Source organism: Lupinus angustifolius, unplaced genomic scaffold (genome assembly GCF_001865875.1).
Source record: "Lupinus angustifolius cultivar Tanjil unplaced genomic scaffold, LupAngTanjil_v1.0 Scaffold_25_375, whole genome shotgun sequence".
In the NCBI taxonomy this organism is placed as follows: domain Eukaryota; kingdom Viridiplantae; phylum Streptophyta; class Magnoliopsida; order Fabales; family Fabaceae; genus Lupinus; species Lupinus angustifolius.
This window is the reverse complement of record NW_017720308.1, coordinates 13,152-26,474: the sequence shown is the minus strand read 5'-3', so window position 1 is coordinate 26,474 and position 13,323 is coordinate 13,152. Positions and strand designations below refer to the sequence as shown.

Here is a 13,323-nt window from a genome sequence, read left to right as displayed (position 1 = left end):
ACCAAAAGAATCACACTTAGTTGTTGTTAAGAGAATCATGAAATATCTTAAAGGCACAACTGACGTTGGGTTGTGGTATTCAAAAGGAAGTATATGTGATTTGGTTGGTTATTCAGATTCAGATTTTGCTGGATGCAAAACTGAGAGGAAAAGTACAAGTGATACTTGTCATATTTTAGGAAATGCTTTAGTCTCTTGGTCTAGCAAGAAACAAGCATGTGTTGTCCTAAGCACCACTGAAGATGAATATATAGCAGCAGGTAGTTGTTGTGCCAAAGTGTTGTAGCTTAAACAATAATTACGAGATTCTGGCTTAGACTTGGGTTGCACTCCTCTGAGATGTGACAATACTAGTGCTATAAACCTCACAAAGAATCCAATTATGCATTCTAAAACCAAACACATAGATATAAGGTATCACTTCCTTAGGGATCATGTCCAAAAGAAAGATGTGAGCGTTGAATTTGTTGATACGCATAAACAACTAGCAGATATTTTCACTGAACCATTGGCTAAAGAACATTTTTATAAAATTAGACTTGAATTAGGAATTCTTGATGAAGCTTACCTATCTTAACATGTTTATATGATTATATGTGTGCTTCATTATATTTATCTCATGCCTACTTGTACTTAATTATGATTATTTATGTTTAAAAATTTCAAATTTTAGGTCAAAAGTCATTTTCATAGCATTAGTATGCTTAAAATAAAAATAAAAATTGGGGCAGTAACCGATTACAATGGAGAGTAACCCATTAAAGGGTGAAACAGGGAGTTTCAGTAATTGATTACTGCATTGTGTGTAATTGATTACACAAAATTGTTGTTTGAAAAATTTTAATTTTTGAGCTACGTAATCGATTACTCAAAGTGAGTAACCAATTACTCTGTGTAGTTATATATGTGATTTTTCTGCATTTTTCAAACTCTTCTTCTTCCTCTAACTCTCTCACTTGTGTTCCACCTTATCTTTCTCTAAAATCTTCGTTTTTGATCCGTTTTGGGTGATTTTTGTGTCCATTCATATCACATTTTCAATTATAAACACTTCTACATCATCATTTTTGTATTTAGTGGCTTAAATAAAAAAAACCCAAATCTCCCAAACCCAAAAACCTAAAAACTCAAAAACCTCAATCCATAGTTTCCTCTTCTAGATCAAAGAAGCAACGCACAAATGTGACTCAAAGGAACCAAGGAAATTCATATTTGGAGTCTAACCCTCTAGATTCGACAAGGCTTCTTGCTAATGATGAGCAGCGCAAAGTCTTTGAGGAGCACTTCTATCGTCAAACCATCTTTACTATCAAATATGGTAATGTAGGGAATTTTGAGTTTGAAAATTTTCTTTTTTTTAATCTTTTATGGCAACAAATACTTTTTGACTTCTGTTGTGAAACTAACGACATTTATCCTGAACTTGTTCGAGTATTTTACTACAACATGAACTTTCATAAAAAATCGTCTTACTTCCTATGTGAAAGGAAAAAACATTGTTTTGGATACAAAAACGTTTAGTTCATTGTTCTATAACATACCCACTCAAGGTAGCACAACAGGTTTCAGCATTCAGTGTGAATGGGATAACTATGATCGCAAAGAATTATACTATTCTCTATGTAGAATTTCTAAAGAGGAGATAGAAATGCGTAAGCAACAGGGATTTGGTGAGACTGTTAAAAATAGAGATATCCTATCTGCCGGGCATCTCAAACTTGAAGGTCGTTTGCTTCATTACCTTCTGAGCTATGTCATTTTACTGAAATTTTCAAACTATTCTCAAATTAGTAACATAAAACTCCAATTGATGTATGCTATGAAGTTTAACATCAAAATCAATTGGACTTAGATGATAATAAGACAAATATGGAATGTTCGAGGAACTCAAAGCCCCTTGTCTTATGCAATCTTCATAACCAATATTGTTGAGCATTTTGGTGTTTCTACTAATGGTGAAACCAAGGTTGCTCTAAATCTCCACGAAAGCAAGATTGATGTGGAAGTTGTCCACAAAATGGGTTTCTCCATAGATCCTCATGACCGCCGCACCTATAAGCATTGATCTGATAGACCGACTGCACCTGCTGATCAACCAAAACCTACCAATCCTAACCCTCCTGAACCTCAACCTCCTGAATTTCATTCTCAATCTTCCTCATATGTTGTCATGCCTACCAATAAAATCATTATGGATGAGTTGCTTTCTCTTCGAAGCTACATCACTAACCGGATGGATGCCTTTGATACTCAGAATCAATAAATCTAGTTTGAACTTCATCGTCTCTCTTCTAAGCTGAGTAGCATGAACGTTGATGAAGACAACTCTGAGCCTAAGTCTTAGATTTTGTCTAGGATTTCTATTTGTATTGGTGCATGATTCTGAACAATTTACCGTTTTTATGTTTGTAATGTTTTCATGATTTTGAACAATATTTGTTGTTATGTTATTTTGTTATTTTGTTATTTCTGAACAAATGTCTGAACATCTTATGTTTTATGATATGCATTGGTATATTTGCTATATATATATATTGTGCTGAACAAAATTATATCTATATATATGCTATATATATTGTGTTGGACTCTTGGCTTTTCTAGTTTTTGATGAAGTCAAAAGGGGGAGAAAATTTGGGAGAGTGTATTTTCAGTTTAAAACATTTCAGGCACATAACTCCAAATGAAAGGGAGAGCATACAAAATAGGGGGAGCATATTCAAGTCATCTTAACATGTCTCAAAGTATGTTGCTATCAGAAAACTTCACTGTTAAAAAAGATAGTGGTTTGTCATCATCAAAAAGGGGGAGATTGTGAAGAAGATGTTTGCTCCTGACCTTGGCACAGTTTTGATGAAGACACCAATATCATAAAAAAGAAGAAAATAAAGAATGCTTATGAAAACAAAGAAGACAAAGCTTCAAGACAAATTAGTCTAAGTCTAAATAGGTACTTCTATCCTATACTCTTGAATATACAATAGTAGTAATGCTCAAACTATTTTAAAATAAAATTGAAACACTTCAAGTATACTCAAAATAATTTTCAAAAATAGTGTGTAACGAGTAATTGCATCTAAGTAACACGTTACGTGTGTGAGAAAAGAGTTATCCAACTTAAAACTGATCAGAGTAATCCATTACTGTCTTTGAGTAACAAATTACTAGTTTTAGTGAAGTTGAATAACCGATTACCCACTTGCTGTAATCGATTACTCTAAATTGAATTTAAATACCCAGTGGATAGAATGTTTGGGTAATCGATTACCCACTAGTTGTAATCGATTACTAAGAGTTGTTGCATCAGATTTCAGATTTCAAAATGAAAGGTTTTCATCCCAAACAAAATGTCTTCACTCAAATCAATTCCTACCTTTTCGTAGAGGCACTATGGGTAATTGGAAAGTCTATTTAAAGGCATTGAATCTCACAACACAAACACACAACTCTCATACAAAATTTAAAAGCTCTTAAACATATTCTGAAATTATTTTCCGCACTTTTGGCAACTAGTTCTTAAACTTTTAAAGTTGATTTTTCTGAAGTTGCTTAAAGTAAAGTGTTTCAAAGTTTACCAGCTTATAAATAGCATTATTACTAAGTATACAAAAGAGTTGATTGGATTGCAAATTATATTACTTTCAAACTTGTAAAGGCAATCTGCCATTGTTGTACATTCTTCATTATTATTGTAGGATACTTTCTTTCATAGGGGTGTGATAAGAAATGAGATTAAATTACTTGGAAATGCATTTTCCAAGAGTGAATAAGGATTAGTGAGTGTGTAAGGTACATTGAGATCTCGGGGTGAGATATTGTAATTGCGACTCATAATCTTTAATGAAGAAATCTCTTGTGTTGCAAGAGTATTGGATGTAGCTTTCGGTGGACAAGAAGGTGAACGAGTATAAAAATCCTTGTGTATTCTCTTCTCCCTTATATCTTTGGTTATTTATTTGTTTCATTTCTACATATAATTTCCGCTGCACTTTAACTCTTGATTTTGCAGAAAAAACGACCATAATTTTAAGTCAACTAATTCACCCCCCTTTTGGTTGCAATCTCATTCTTACACCCATTTATTCCAAATCATCCCATTTTCTCTTATTACTTGTAATTTCTCATTCTCTTTCATAAACACTTCAAAGTAACTTAGGTATTTTACCTTTTTCGTTGAAAATTCGGAATAGAAGTTGAGAAAGTGTAATCTTGGAGCTTGTTCTTGGATCAACACTTGGAGCCAAAAACATCCATGATAGAAGGTTAACCACTCACGTTTTGGACCATGGTGTAGAATTTATTAACTCATTGTATTGATTCTTATTTCTTTATTTAAGTTATGTGTTTCAATTTATTGTTTCATTCGATCTATTCATAATGCTTATTTTTTATTGATCACCTAAAATATATTTTTAAAGATGCATAGTCTTTTAGTTGGATGAATCAACAAATGTTCTAATTCCAAAACATTGGATTAGAACATTTTCCATATCTACGCATCCAAAATAAGGAACCTGTTTTCATGGCTATAAAGCATCGAGGAAGCCGAAATGAGATGTGACAAACTCATTTCGCTGAAGGCAAAACAATAAGGGGTAGTGTATTAAACATGGTTTGAAAATCATCTAACTTTGCCTAGGTCCAGGAAGGCTAGTTAAGAAATGAGATATGGTGGATAGAACACTAAAATAACTTGCATAAGCAAATCCTGAAGGGAAAATATGTTCACGAATAGGGGTTGCTAAAAAAGAATATGCATCAAGCTATTGACAAAAAAAAAAGTGTTGGCTGAGAGGCAATCCAATATTGTATGCTTTACCTTTTTCTATAATTTTCCATTTTCTATTTATTTTATTTTATCTTGTGAGAAAATTTTAAAAAAATGATTTTTGAGGTATTGTACTAAAATTTTGCCAAGGCCATGATTGGACCAAAGGAGTGTGTGATGCACCAAAAATAATGCACAAGGTGCTAAGAGATGCGCCAAGCCAAAATATTGATGCTCCAACCAATGGGCATCTCTTCCAAAATGGTGCACCAAGGCCAAGACTGATGAGCGAAGGCCAAGGCCAAGCACCAAAGTGATGTGCAAGCCTAGTGCACCAAGATAGAAATCTGTTGCACCAAGATTATGGGCCACAGGGCCCTGTGCCAAGCTTGATGCGCCAAAGGCAAGTTGATGAGCCAAGACAGGCCAACACACTAGGCGGGGTATTTTAACTGGTGAGTAGGGATGGCAATGGGCGCGGGTGGACACGGGTAGTGTTTTCCCATGCCCAAACCCACAATATTTACGGGTACCCGTGTGATGAGCGTGTTGAGTCAGCCTAGGATTCCCCAGGGGAATCTAACCCACATCCTAAAGTGGATTTCCCTTATCCTCACACATCCCTATACACTCCTTAAAGCGGAAATCCACTCTCACTATAGGCCAAAACACTTTTTTCTTCACACACTCATTTTTCTCAAAACATGTCCTCACCAACTCACTACAAGCATCATGTAAGTATTCATTTTCTCAAATTTCTTCATTCTTTCTTCATTCACATGAACATATGAACTTAAAACTTCATGCATTTGGGAATTATTTTTAGAAAAAACATTCTTAAAAAAACCCCAAATACAAGTTCTAAAACCAGAAAAATTGAAAATTTGATTTTCAAATCTTGAACAAAAGCATATTCTTGAAAATTTATTCATTTACTAATCATATTTGAACTTGAAATGTGTATAGAAATTCTGGACCAAGTTCAAGTATGAGTTTGAGGCATTCAAGTTCAAAAACAAATTTTTACTCAACACATGAATTTTTTTGACTAGTTGTTGCAAACATACATATTTTGGTTTGAATATTGCTTGTATACTTGCCATACCACTTTGCTATACACTTTATGTTTTGTCAAGTGTTTAAACATCCATTAACTTCTGTTTGAAAAAATAAAGTAGTGTTGTTCTGACAAGGGAAAACAACCATGTACATGAATTAAACCGAAATTAATGTAGAGAAGGTGTTTGACATTTTTACTTAGCTTGACATGCATTGAACATGAATTTGTGTATAAATCAGATGCTTGATATTGATGTTTGATTCATCTAAGGAAAAGAACATATGAAAGTTCTCTTTTTAAGGCAAAAAGCTAAGCAAAACTGTGAACAAGTTACAAGCTTACAACATGTTAAATTTCTTGCCATGATTGGAATTCCTTTCCATGATTGCAAATTTCTTGCCATGATTGTAAACATTGATTTTTGCACCAATCTTGCTAAGCTAACCCATAATGTTGGATATTGAAAATGGTGAAATTTTGTGGGGGTCAAAAGACTAGATCAGGAAGAGGCAATAATGTAGTTACCAACTCGGGTAGTGACAATGAGCAATGAGAGAATGTCTTGACGGGCAACCAACACAAGTCACGACTCATGAAGGCAAAATATGAAGAGTTAACTTTAGAAGGTACGGTTTTGTTAAAGAACATGAATTCCCACAATTTATGTTCTTGATTGTCAATTACCGTTGTCAAAAATTGTCTCAACCCACAAAATCCTTTTCAATGGATGTTGTGAGGCAATTTTATGCTAATACTTTTGTCTCCCAAAGAAGCTCAACAAAACCTGTACACTTGGATTAATGGTGTACAAGTATTCTATGATAAATACATCATCAATGAATACTTAGGCACTCCTTGGGTAAGTCAACCCAAAGCCTATGGTGATTTGAGTAAATACCAAGAGAGAATATTGACAAGTAAGGAAGGAAGGGAAAGTGGACATAACAAAATGGAGGTGAGAACTCAACTATGCAGCCAAGGCCTAGAACCTGAAAAGAAAGCGACTACAAGAAAAAAGGTCAAATTCTTAAATTTTGCATGAGTCAATTGACTCAAAATATAACCACCTTTATCTTGTCTAATATTTGGCCAGCATCTCATGTGTCTAGCTTGCCAATGCCTCAGGCAAAGTTGGTCCACTCTATGTATAATGATGATTCAATTGCTGTCTCTACCATAATGTCTAATGCTATTGCTGAAAGCATCAAGAAAAGGGCATTGACCATGATCTTGCCCTCCTTCGCTATGGATTTATGCTAGTACCAAAAAGTCGCAGGGCCCTACAATGAGGTTATGGGCCAAAAATCTCAAATAAATGCCTCATACATTAACAATTATTGCAGGTAAAGAAGTTTGGTCTCAATCAACGCCGAACTTAGAAGAAAAAGAGGTCAAGAAGGTCAATCCTGGGATACTTACGCACCACCTCCTCCAACATAAGATGAGCCCTCTTTGGCTGCTGTCATGGTCCAAAGTAATGCTCGATATAATGCACTTGAAGCAAGGAGCGATGTGCAAGAACAAAAGATTGAGCCATGTTACCGAGGCATTCGGGAAGTGTACCAAGGCCTCTATAATGACTTTGAAGCAGACCCTCACTTCAGTGGAGGATCTTTTGATGGCTTTGATGCCTGGACTTCGTGGCCTGGGACAGACCACAAGGTGGTGAAGGGGGCAGTGGCACCCATGCCAATGAGGACAAAGAGATGTATTTTAATGATGAAGAACGAAGACTAGTGATCCATCCACCAACCTTTTGAATATTTGAATATTTTACGGTTTGTATTGTGGATTGTTTAGTTTAGACATTAATTTCTGTTTGATTGTTTAGTTGTGTGTTTTGCATGGTTGACAATAAAAACTGAACTCGTTGGTATTTGCTTAAAGCCAACCCTAATTTAATGGGTTTAAGCCATTAAACCCATTGCACTGGCTTTCGAATTTTACCCAATATTAATTTTATGGTTTTTGTTGAGAATTAGAAACTACATCCATCTTCGAACGAAGACCAAAGAGGAACGGTGAGCCGTCTTCAAGAGAAACGATCATCTTCTTCATTTCTTCTTCGTCTTCCTCTTCCCCGGTAGCCTTACTTCTTCGTCTTCGAGAGGAAAGAACAATGAATTTTCATATTTCATTTCTTCCTCTTTGGTCTCTGCACTCTTCTTCATCTTGCCCAAAAATCTGATTAATTTCAATTATTCTATGTTCCTTGCTAAGATGACGATTGTTAAGCACATCTTGCCCAAAAATATAATTTAATGCTTAAACAATCGTATGTTAAAACTTGTGTTGCTGCTTGGCTTGTTCTTCTCAGTAGAGAAGTCACGTTTGACCCAGTTGAGAAAAGAGAATAACTTTGGATGTAAAAGAGTGATTTGAATTTTGGGGATTTATTAATGAAGTGAGGTAGAAGACAGAGAAAGTGGAGAGAGGAGAAGAGTGTATTGAGCAATAAGATAATGTTTATGAGTATTTCTCGGTGAAGAAAAGAAGATACTAACACAAATACTACAAAAAAAAATAAATACATAAAACAATTATACATAACACACACTTGTCTGTGTTCTTTTTTTGATGCAGTGGGTAATGGACTAATGGTCATGCGTCAAATATGTGATTATGCAGTTTTAAGACTTCACATGCATGGTTTGATTTGTTTCTAAATTGGAGGCTTTGACCATATCCATTTTTTTGTGACTAACTCTCTACCATTCTAAACTATTATAATATTACATATGCTAATTCTAATAATTAGGAAACATTCTGAATGAATAACATATAACTAAATTAATTTGTGAAGAGTAACTGAGTTAAAGTTCTAAGGACTAGAGTGAGTTGCTTTAAGTATGATGGTTAACGAATGTATATATCAATCCATTGTGGTGTTGATATTGTGATGTGTTTCTTATATTGTGTTGTTTTTCTTAAATACAATATAAAAACTACAACAATAATTTTTATATTGTATTGTGTTTGTTTTGTTAGGTAGAATGGATCTAGTGAATACAACAAATGTGAATGTGCCTAGTACTTAACACGTTTCACAAGGAAGTTCATATCAAGTAAATGTGGAAAGTACTTTTAATCCTACATCTAAGCCTTCTCAAACTCACATTGGACAAGATGATAATACAGAATCAACAACACAGCCAGCACCAAAAAACATAAAAGTGTGGTGTAAGAGCATTTTCAAAATATTAAATTGAAGGGGTAGTGTATTAAACATGGTTTGAAAATCATCTAACTTTGCCTAGGTCCAGGAAGGCTAGTTAAGAAATGAGATATGGTGGATAGAACACTAAAATAACTTGCATAAGCAAATCCTGAAGGGAAAATATGTTCACGAATAGGGGTTGCTAAAAAAGAATATGCATCAAGCTATTGACAAAAAAAAAAGTGTTGGCTGAGAGGCAATCCAATATTGTATGCTTTACCTTTTTCTATAATTTTCCATTTTCTATTTATTTTATTTTATCTTGTGAGAAAATTTTAAAAAAATGATTTTTGAGGTATTGTACTAAAATTTTGCCAAGGCCATGATTGGACCAAAGGAGTGTGTGATGCACCAAAAATAATGCACAAGGTGCTAAGAGATGCGCCAAGCCAAAATATTGATGCTCCAACCAATGGGCATCTCTTCCAAAATGGTGCACCAAGGCCAAGACTGATGAGCGAAGGCCAAGGCCAAGCACCAAAGTGATGTGCAAGCCTAGTGCACCAAGATAGAAATCTGTTGCACCAAGATTATGGGCCACAGGGCCCTGTGCCAAGCTTGATGCGCCAAAGGCAAGTTGATGAGCCAAGACAGGCCAACACACTAGGCGGGGTATTTTAACTGGTGAGTAGGGATGGCAATGGGCGCGGGTGGACACGGGTAGTGTTTTCCCATGCCCAAACCCACAATATTTACGGGTACCCGTGTGATGAGCGTGTTGAGTCAGCCTAGGATTCCCCAGGGGAATCTAACCCACATCCTAAAGTGGATTTCCCTTATCCTCACACATCCCTATACACTCCTTAAAGCGGAAATCCACTCTCACTATAGGCCAAAACACTTTTTTCTTCACACACTCATTTTTCTCAAAACATGTCCTCACCAACTCACTACAAGCATCATGTAAGTATTCATTTTCTCAAATTTCTTCATTCTTTCTTCATTCACATGAACATATGAACTTAAAACTTCATGCATTTGGGAATTATTTTTAGAAAAAACATTCTTAAAAAAACCCCAAATACAAGTTCTAAAACCAGAAAAATTGAAAATTTGATTTTCAAATCTTGAACAAAAGCATATTCTTGAAAATTTATTCATTTACTAATCATATTTGAACTTGAAATGTGTATAGAAATTCTGGACCAAGTTCAAGTATGAGTTTGAGGCATTCAAGTTCAAAAACAAATTTTTACTCAACACATGAATTTTTTTGACTAGTTGTTGCAAACATACATATTTTGGTTTGAATATTGCTTGTATACTTGCCATACCACTTTGCTATACACTTTATGTTTTGTCAAGTGTTTAAACATCCATTAACTTCTGTTTGAAAAAATAAAGTAGTGTTGTTCTGACAAGGGAAAACAACCATGTACATGAATTAAACCGAAATTAATGTAGAGAAGGTGTTTGACATTTTTACTTAGCTTGACATGCATTGAACATGAATTTGTGTATAAATCAGATGCTTGATATTGATGTTTGATTCATCTAAGGAAAAGAACATATGAAAGTTCTCTTTTTAAGGCAAAAAGCTAAGCAAAACTGTGAACAAGTTACAAGCTTACAACATGTTAAATTTCTTGCCATGATTGGAATTCCTTTCCATGATTGCAAATTTCTTGCCATGATTGTAAACATTGATTTTTGCACCAATCTTGCTAAGCTAACCCATAATGTTGGATATTGAAAATGGTGAAATTTTGTGGGGGTCAAAAGACTAGATCAGGAAGAGGCAATAATGTAGTTACCAACTCGGGTAGTGACAATGAGCAATGAGAGAATGTCTTGACGGGCAACCAACACAAGTCACGACTCATGAAGGCAAAATATGAAGAGTTAACTTTAGAAGGTACGGTTTTGTTAAAGAACATGAATTCCCACAATTTATGTTCTTGATTGTCAATTACCGTTGTCAAAAATTGTCTCAACCCACAAAATCCTTTTCAATGGATGTTGTGAGGCAATTTTATGCTAATACTTTTGTCTCCCAAAGAAGCTCAACAAAACCTGTACACTTGGATTAATGGTGTACAAGTATTCTATGATAAATACATCATCAATGAATACTTAGGCACTCCTTGGGTAAGTCAACCCAAAGCCTATGGTGATTTGAGTAAATACCAAGAGAGAATATTGACAAGTAAGGAAGGAAGGGAAAGTGGACATAACAAAATGGAGGTGAGAACTCAACTATGCAGCCAAGGCCTAGAACCTGAAAAGAAAGCGACTACAAGAAAAAAGGTCAAATTCTTAAATTTTGCATGAGTCAATTGACTCAAAATATAACCACCTTTATCTTGTCTAATATTTGGCCAGCATCTCATGTGTCTAGCTTGCCAATGCCTCAGGCAAAGTTGGTCCACTCTATGTATAATGATGATTCAATTGCTGTCTCTACCATAATGTCTAATGCTATTGCTGAAAGCATCAAGAAAAGGGCATTGACCATGATCTTGCCCTCCTTCGCTATGGATTTATGCTAGTACCAAAAAGTCGCAGGGCCCTACAATGAGGTTATGGGCCAAAAATCTCAAATAAATGCCTCATACATTAACAATTATTGCAGGTAAAGAAGTTTGGTCTCAATCAACGCCGAACTTAGAAGAAAAAGAGGTCAAGAAGGTCAATCCTGGGATACTTACGCACCACCTCCTCCAACATAAGATGAGCCCTCTTTGGCTGCTGTCATGGTCCAAAGTAATGCTCGATATAATGCACTTGAAGCAAGGAGCGATGTGCAAGAACAAAAGATTGAGCCATGTTACCGAGGCATTCGGGAAGTGTACCAAGGCCTCTATAATGACTTTGAAGCAGACCCTCACTTCAGTGGAGGATCTTTTGATGGCTTTGATGCCTGGACTTCGTGGCCTGGGACAGACCACAAGGTGGTGAAGGGGGCAGTGGCACCCATGCCAATGAGGACAAAGAGATGTATTTTAATGATGAAGAACGAAGACTAGTGATCCATCCACCAACCTTTTGAATATTTGAATATTTTACGGTTTGTATTGTGGATTGTTTAGTTTAGACATTAATTTCTGTTTGATTGTTTAGTTGTGTGTTTTGCATGGTTGACAATAAAAACTGAACTCGTTGGTATTTGCTTAAAGCCAACCCTAATTTAATGGGTTTAAGCCATTAAACCCATTGCACTGGCTTTCGAATTTTACCCAATATTAATTTTATGGTTTTTGTTGAGAATTAGAAACTACATCCATCTTCGAACGAAGACCAAAGAGGAACGGTGAGCCGTCTTCAAGAGAAACGATCATCTTCTTCATTTCTTCTTCGTCTTCCTCTTCCCCGGTAGCCTTACTTCTTCGTCTTCGAGAGGAAAGAACAATGAATTTTCATATTTCATTTCTTCCTCTTTGGTCTCTGCACTCTTCTTCATCTTGCCCAAAAATCTGATTAATTTCAATTATTCTATGTTCCTTGCTAAGATGACGATTGTTAAGCACATCTTGCCCAAAAATATAATTTAATGCTTAAACAATCGTATGTTAAAACTTGTGTTGCTGCTTGGCTTGTTCTTCTCAGTAGAGAAGTCACGTTTGACCCAGTTGAGAAAAGAGAATAACTTTGGATGTAAAAGAGTGATTTGAATTTTGGGGATTTATTAATGAAGTGAGGTAGAAGACAGAGAAAGTGGAGAGAGGAGAAGAGTGTATTGAGCAATAAGATAATGTTTATGAGTATTTCTCGGTGAAGAAAAGAAGATACTAACACAAATACTACAAAAAAAAATAAATACATAAAACAATTATACATAACACACACTTGTCTGTGTTCTTTTTTTGATGCAGTGGGTAATGGACTAATGGTCATGCGTCAAATATGTGATTATGCAGTTTTAAGACTTCACATGCATGGTTTGATTTGTTTCTAAATTGGAGGCTTTGACCATATCCATTTTTTTGTGACTAACTCTCTACCATTCTAAACTATTATAATATTACATATGCTAATTCTAATAATTAGGAAACATTCTGAATGAATAACATATAACTAAATTAATTTGTGAAGAGTAACTGAGTTAAAGTTCTAAGGACTAGAGTGAGTTGCTTTAAGTATGATGGTTAACGAATGTATATATCAATCCATTGTGGTGTTGATATTGTGATGTGTTTCTTATATTGTGTTGTTTTTCTTAAATACAATATAAAAACTACAACAATAATTTTTATATTGTATTGTGTTTGTTTTGTTAGGTAGAATGGATCTAGTGAATACAACAAATGTGAATGTGCCTAGTACTTAACACGTTTCACAAGG

At 35.1% G+C, this 13,323-nt stretch overlaps 2 protein-coding genes across 6 annotated transcripts; both read left to right on the top strand.

Moving 5' to 3' along the window:
* Positions 1-5,431: 5,431 nt before the first annotated feature.
* LOC109338439 lies at positions 5,432-7,753 on the top strand. Of its 3 annotated transcripts, XR_002106556.1 has the most exons (3): positions 5,432-5,499; positions 6,319-6,843; positions 7,169-7,753. XR_002106556.1 is itself a non-coding variant. In XM_019575676.1 (2 exons), the coding sequence occupies exons 1-2, from the start codon at positions 6,418-6,420 to the stop codon at positions 7,492-7,494; spliced, it is 360 nt and encodes a 119-aa protein (XP_019431221.1). In that variant the 5' UTR covers positions 5,509-6,417; the 3' UTR covers positions 7,495-7,751. The 3 variants fall into 3 exon arrangements, 1 of the variants encoding a protein (XP_019431221.1); XR_002106555.1 differs by lacking the exon at positions 5,432-5,499 and having other exon boundaries at positions 5,509-6,843; XM_019575676.1 differs by lacking the exon at positions 5,432-5,499 and having other exon boundaries at positions 5,509-6,451; positions 7,169-7,751.
* Positions 7,754-9,877: 2,124 nt separating this feature from the next.
* Positions 9,878-12,199, top strand: LOC109338438. 3 transcript variants are annotated; one of them, XR_002106554.1, is made up of 3 exons: positions 9,878-9,945; positions 10,765-11,289; positions 11,615-12,199. XR_002106554.1 is itself a non-coding variant. In XM_019575675.1 (2 exons), the coding sequence occupies exons 1-2, from the start codon at positions 10,864-10,866 to the stop codon at positions 11,938-11,940; spliced, it is 360 nt and encodes a 119-aa protein (XP_019431220.1). In that variant the 5' UTR covers positions 9,955-10,863; the 3' UTR covers positions 11,941-12,197. The 3 variants fall into 3 exon arrangements, 1 of the variants encoding a protein (XP_019431220.1); XR_002106553.1 differs by lacking the exon at positions 9,878-9,945 and having other exon boundaries at positions 9,955-11,289; XM_019575675.1 differs by lacking the exon at positions 9,878-9,945 and having other exon boundaries at positions 9,955-10,897; positions 11,615-12,197.
* Positions 12,200-13,323: the final 1,124 nt, after the last annotated feature.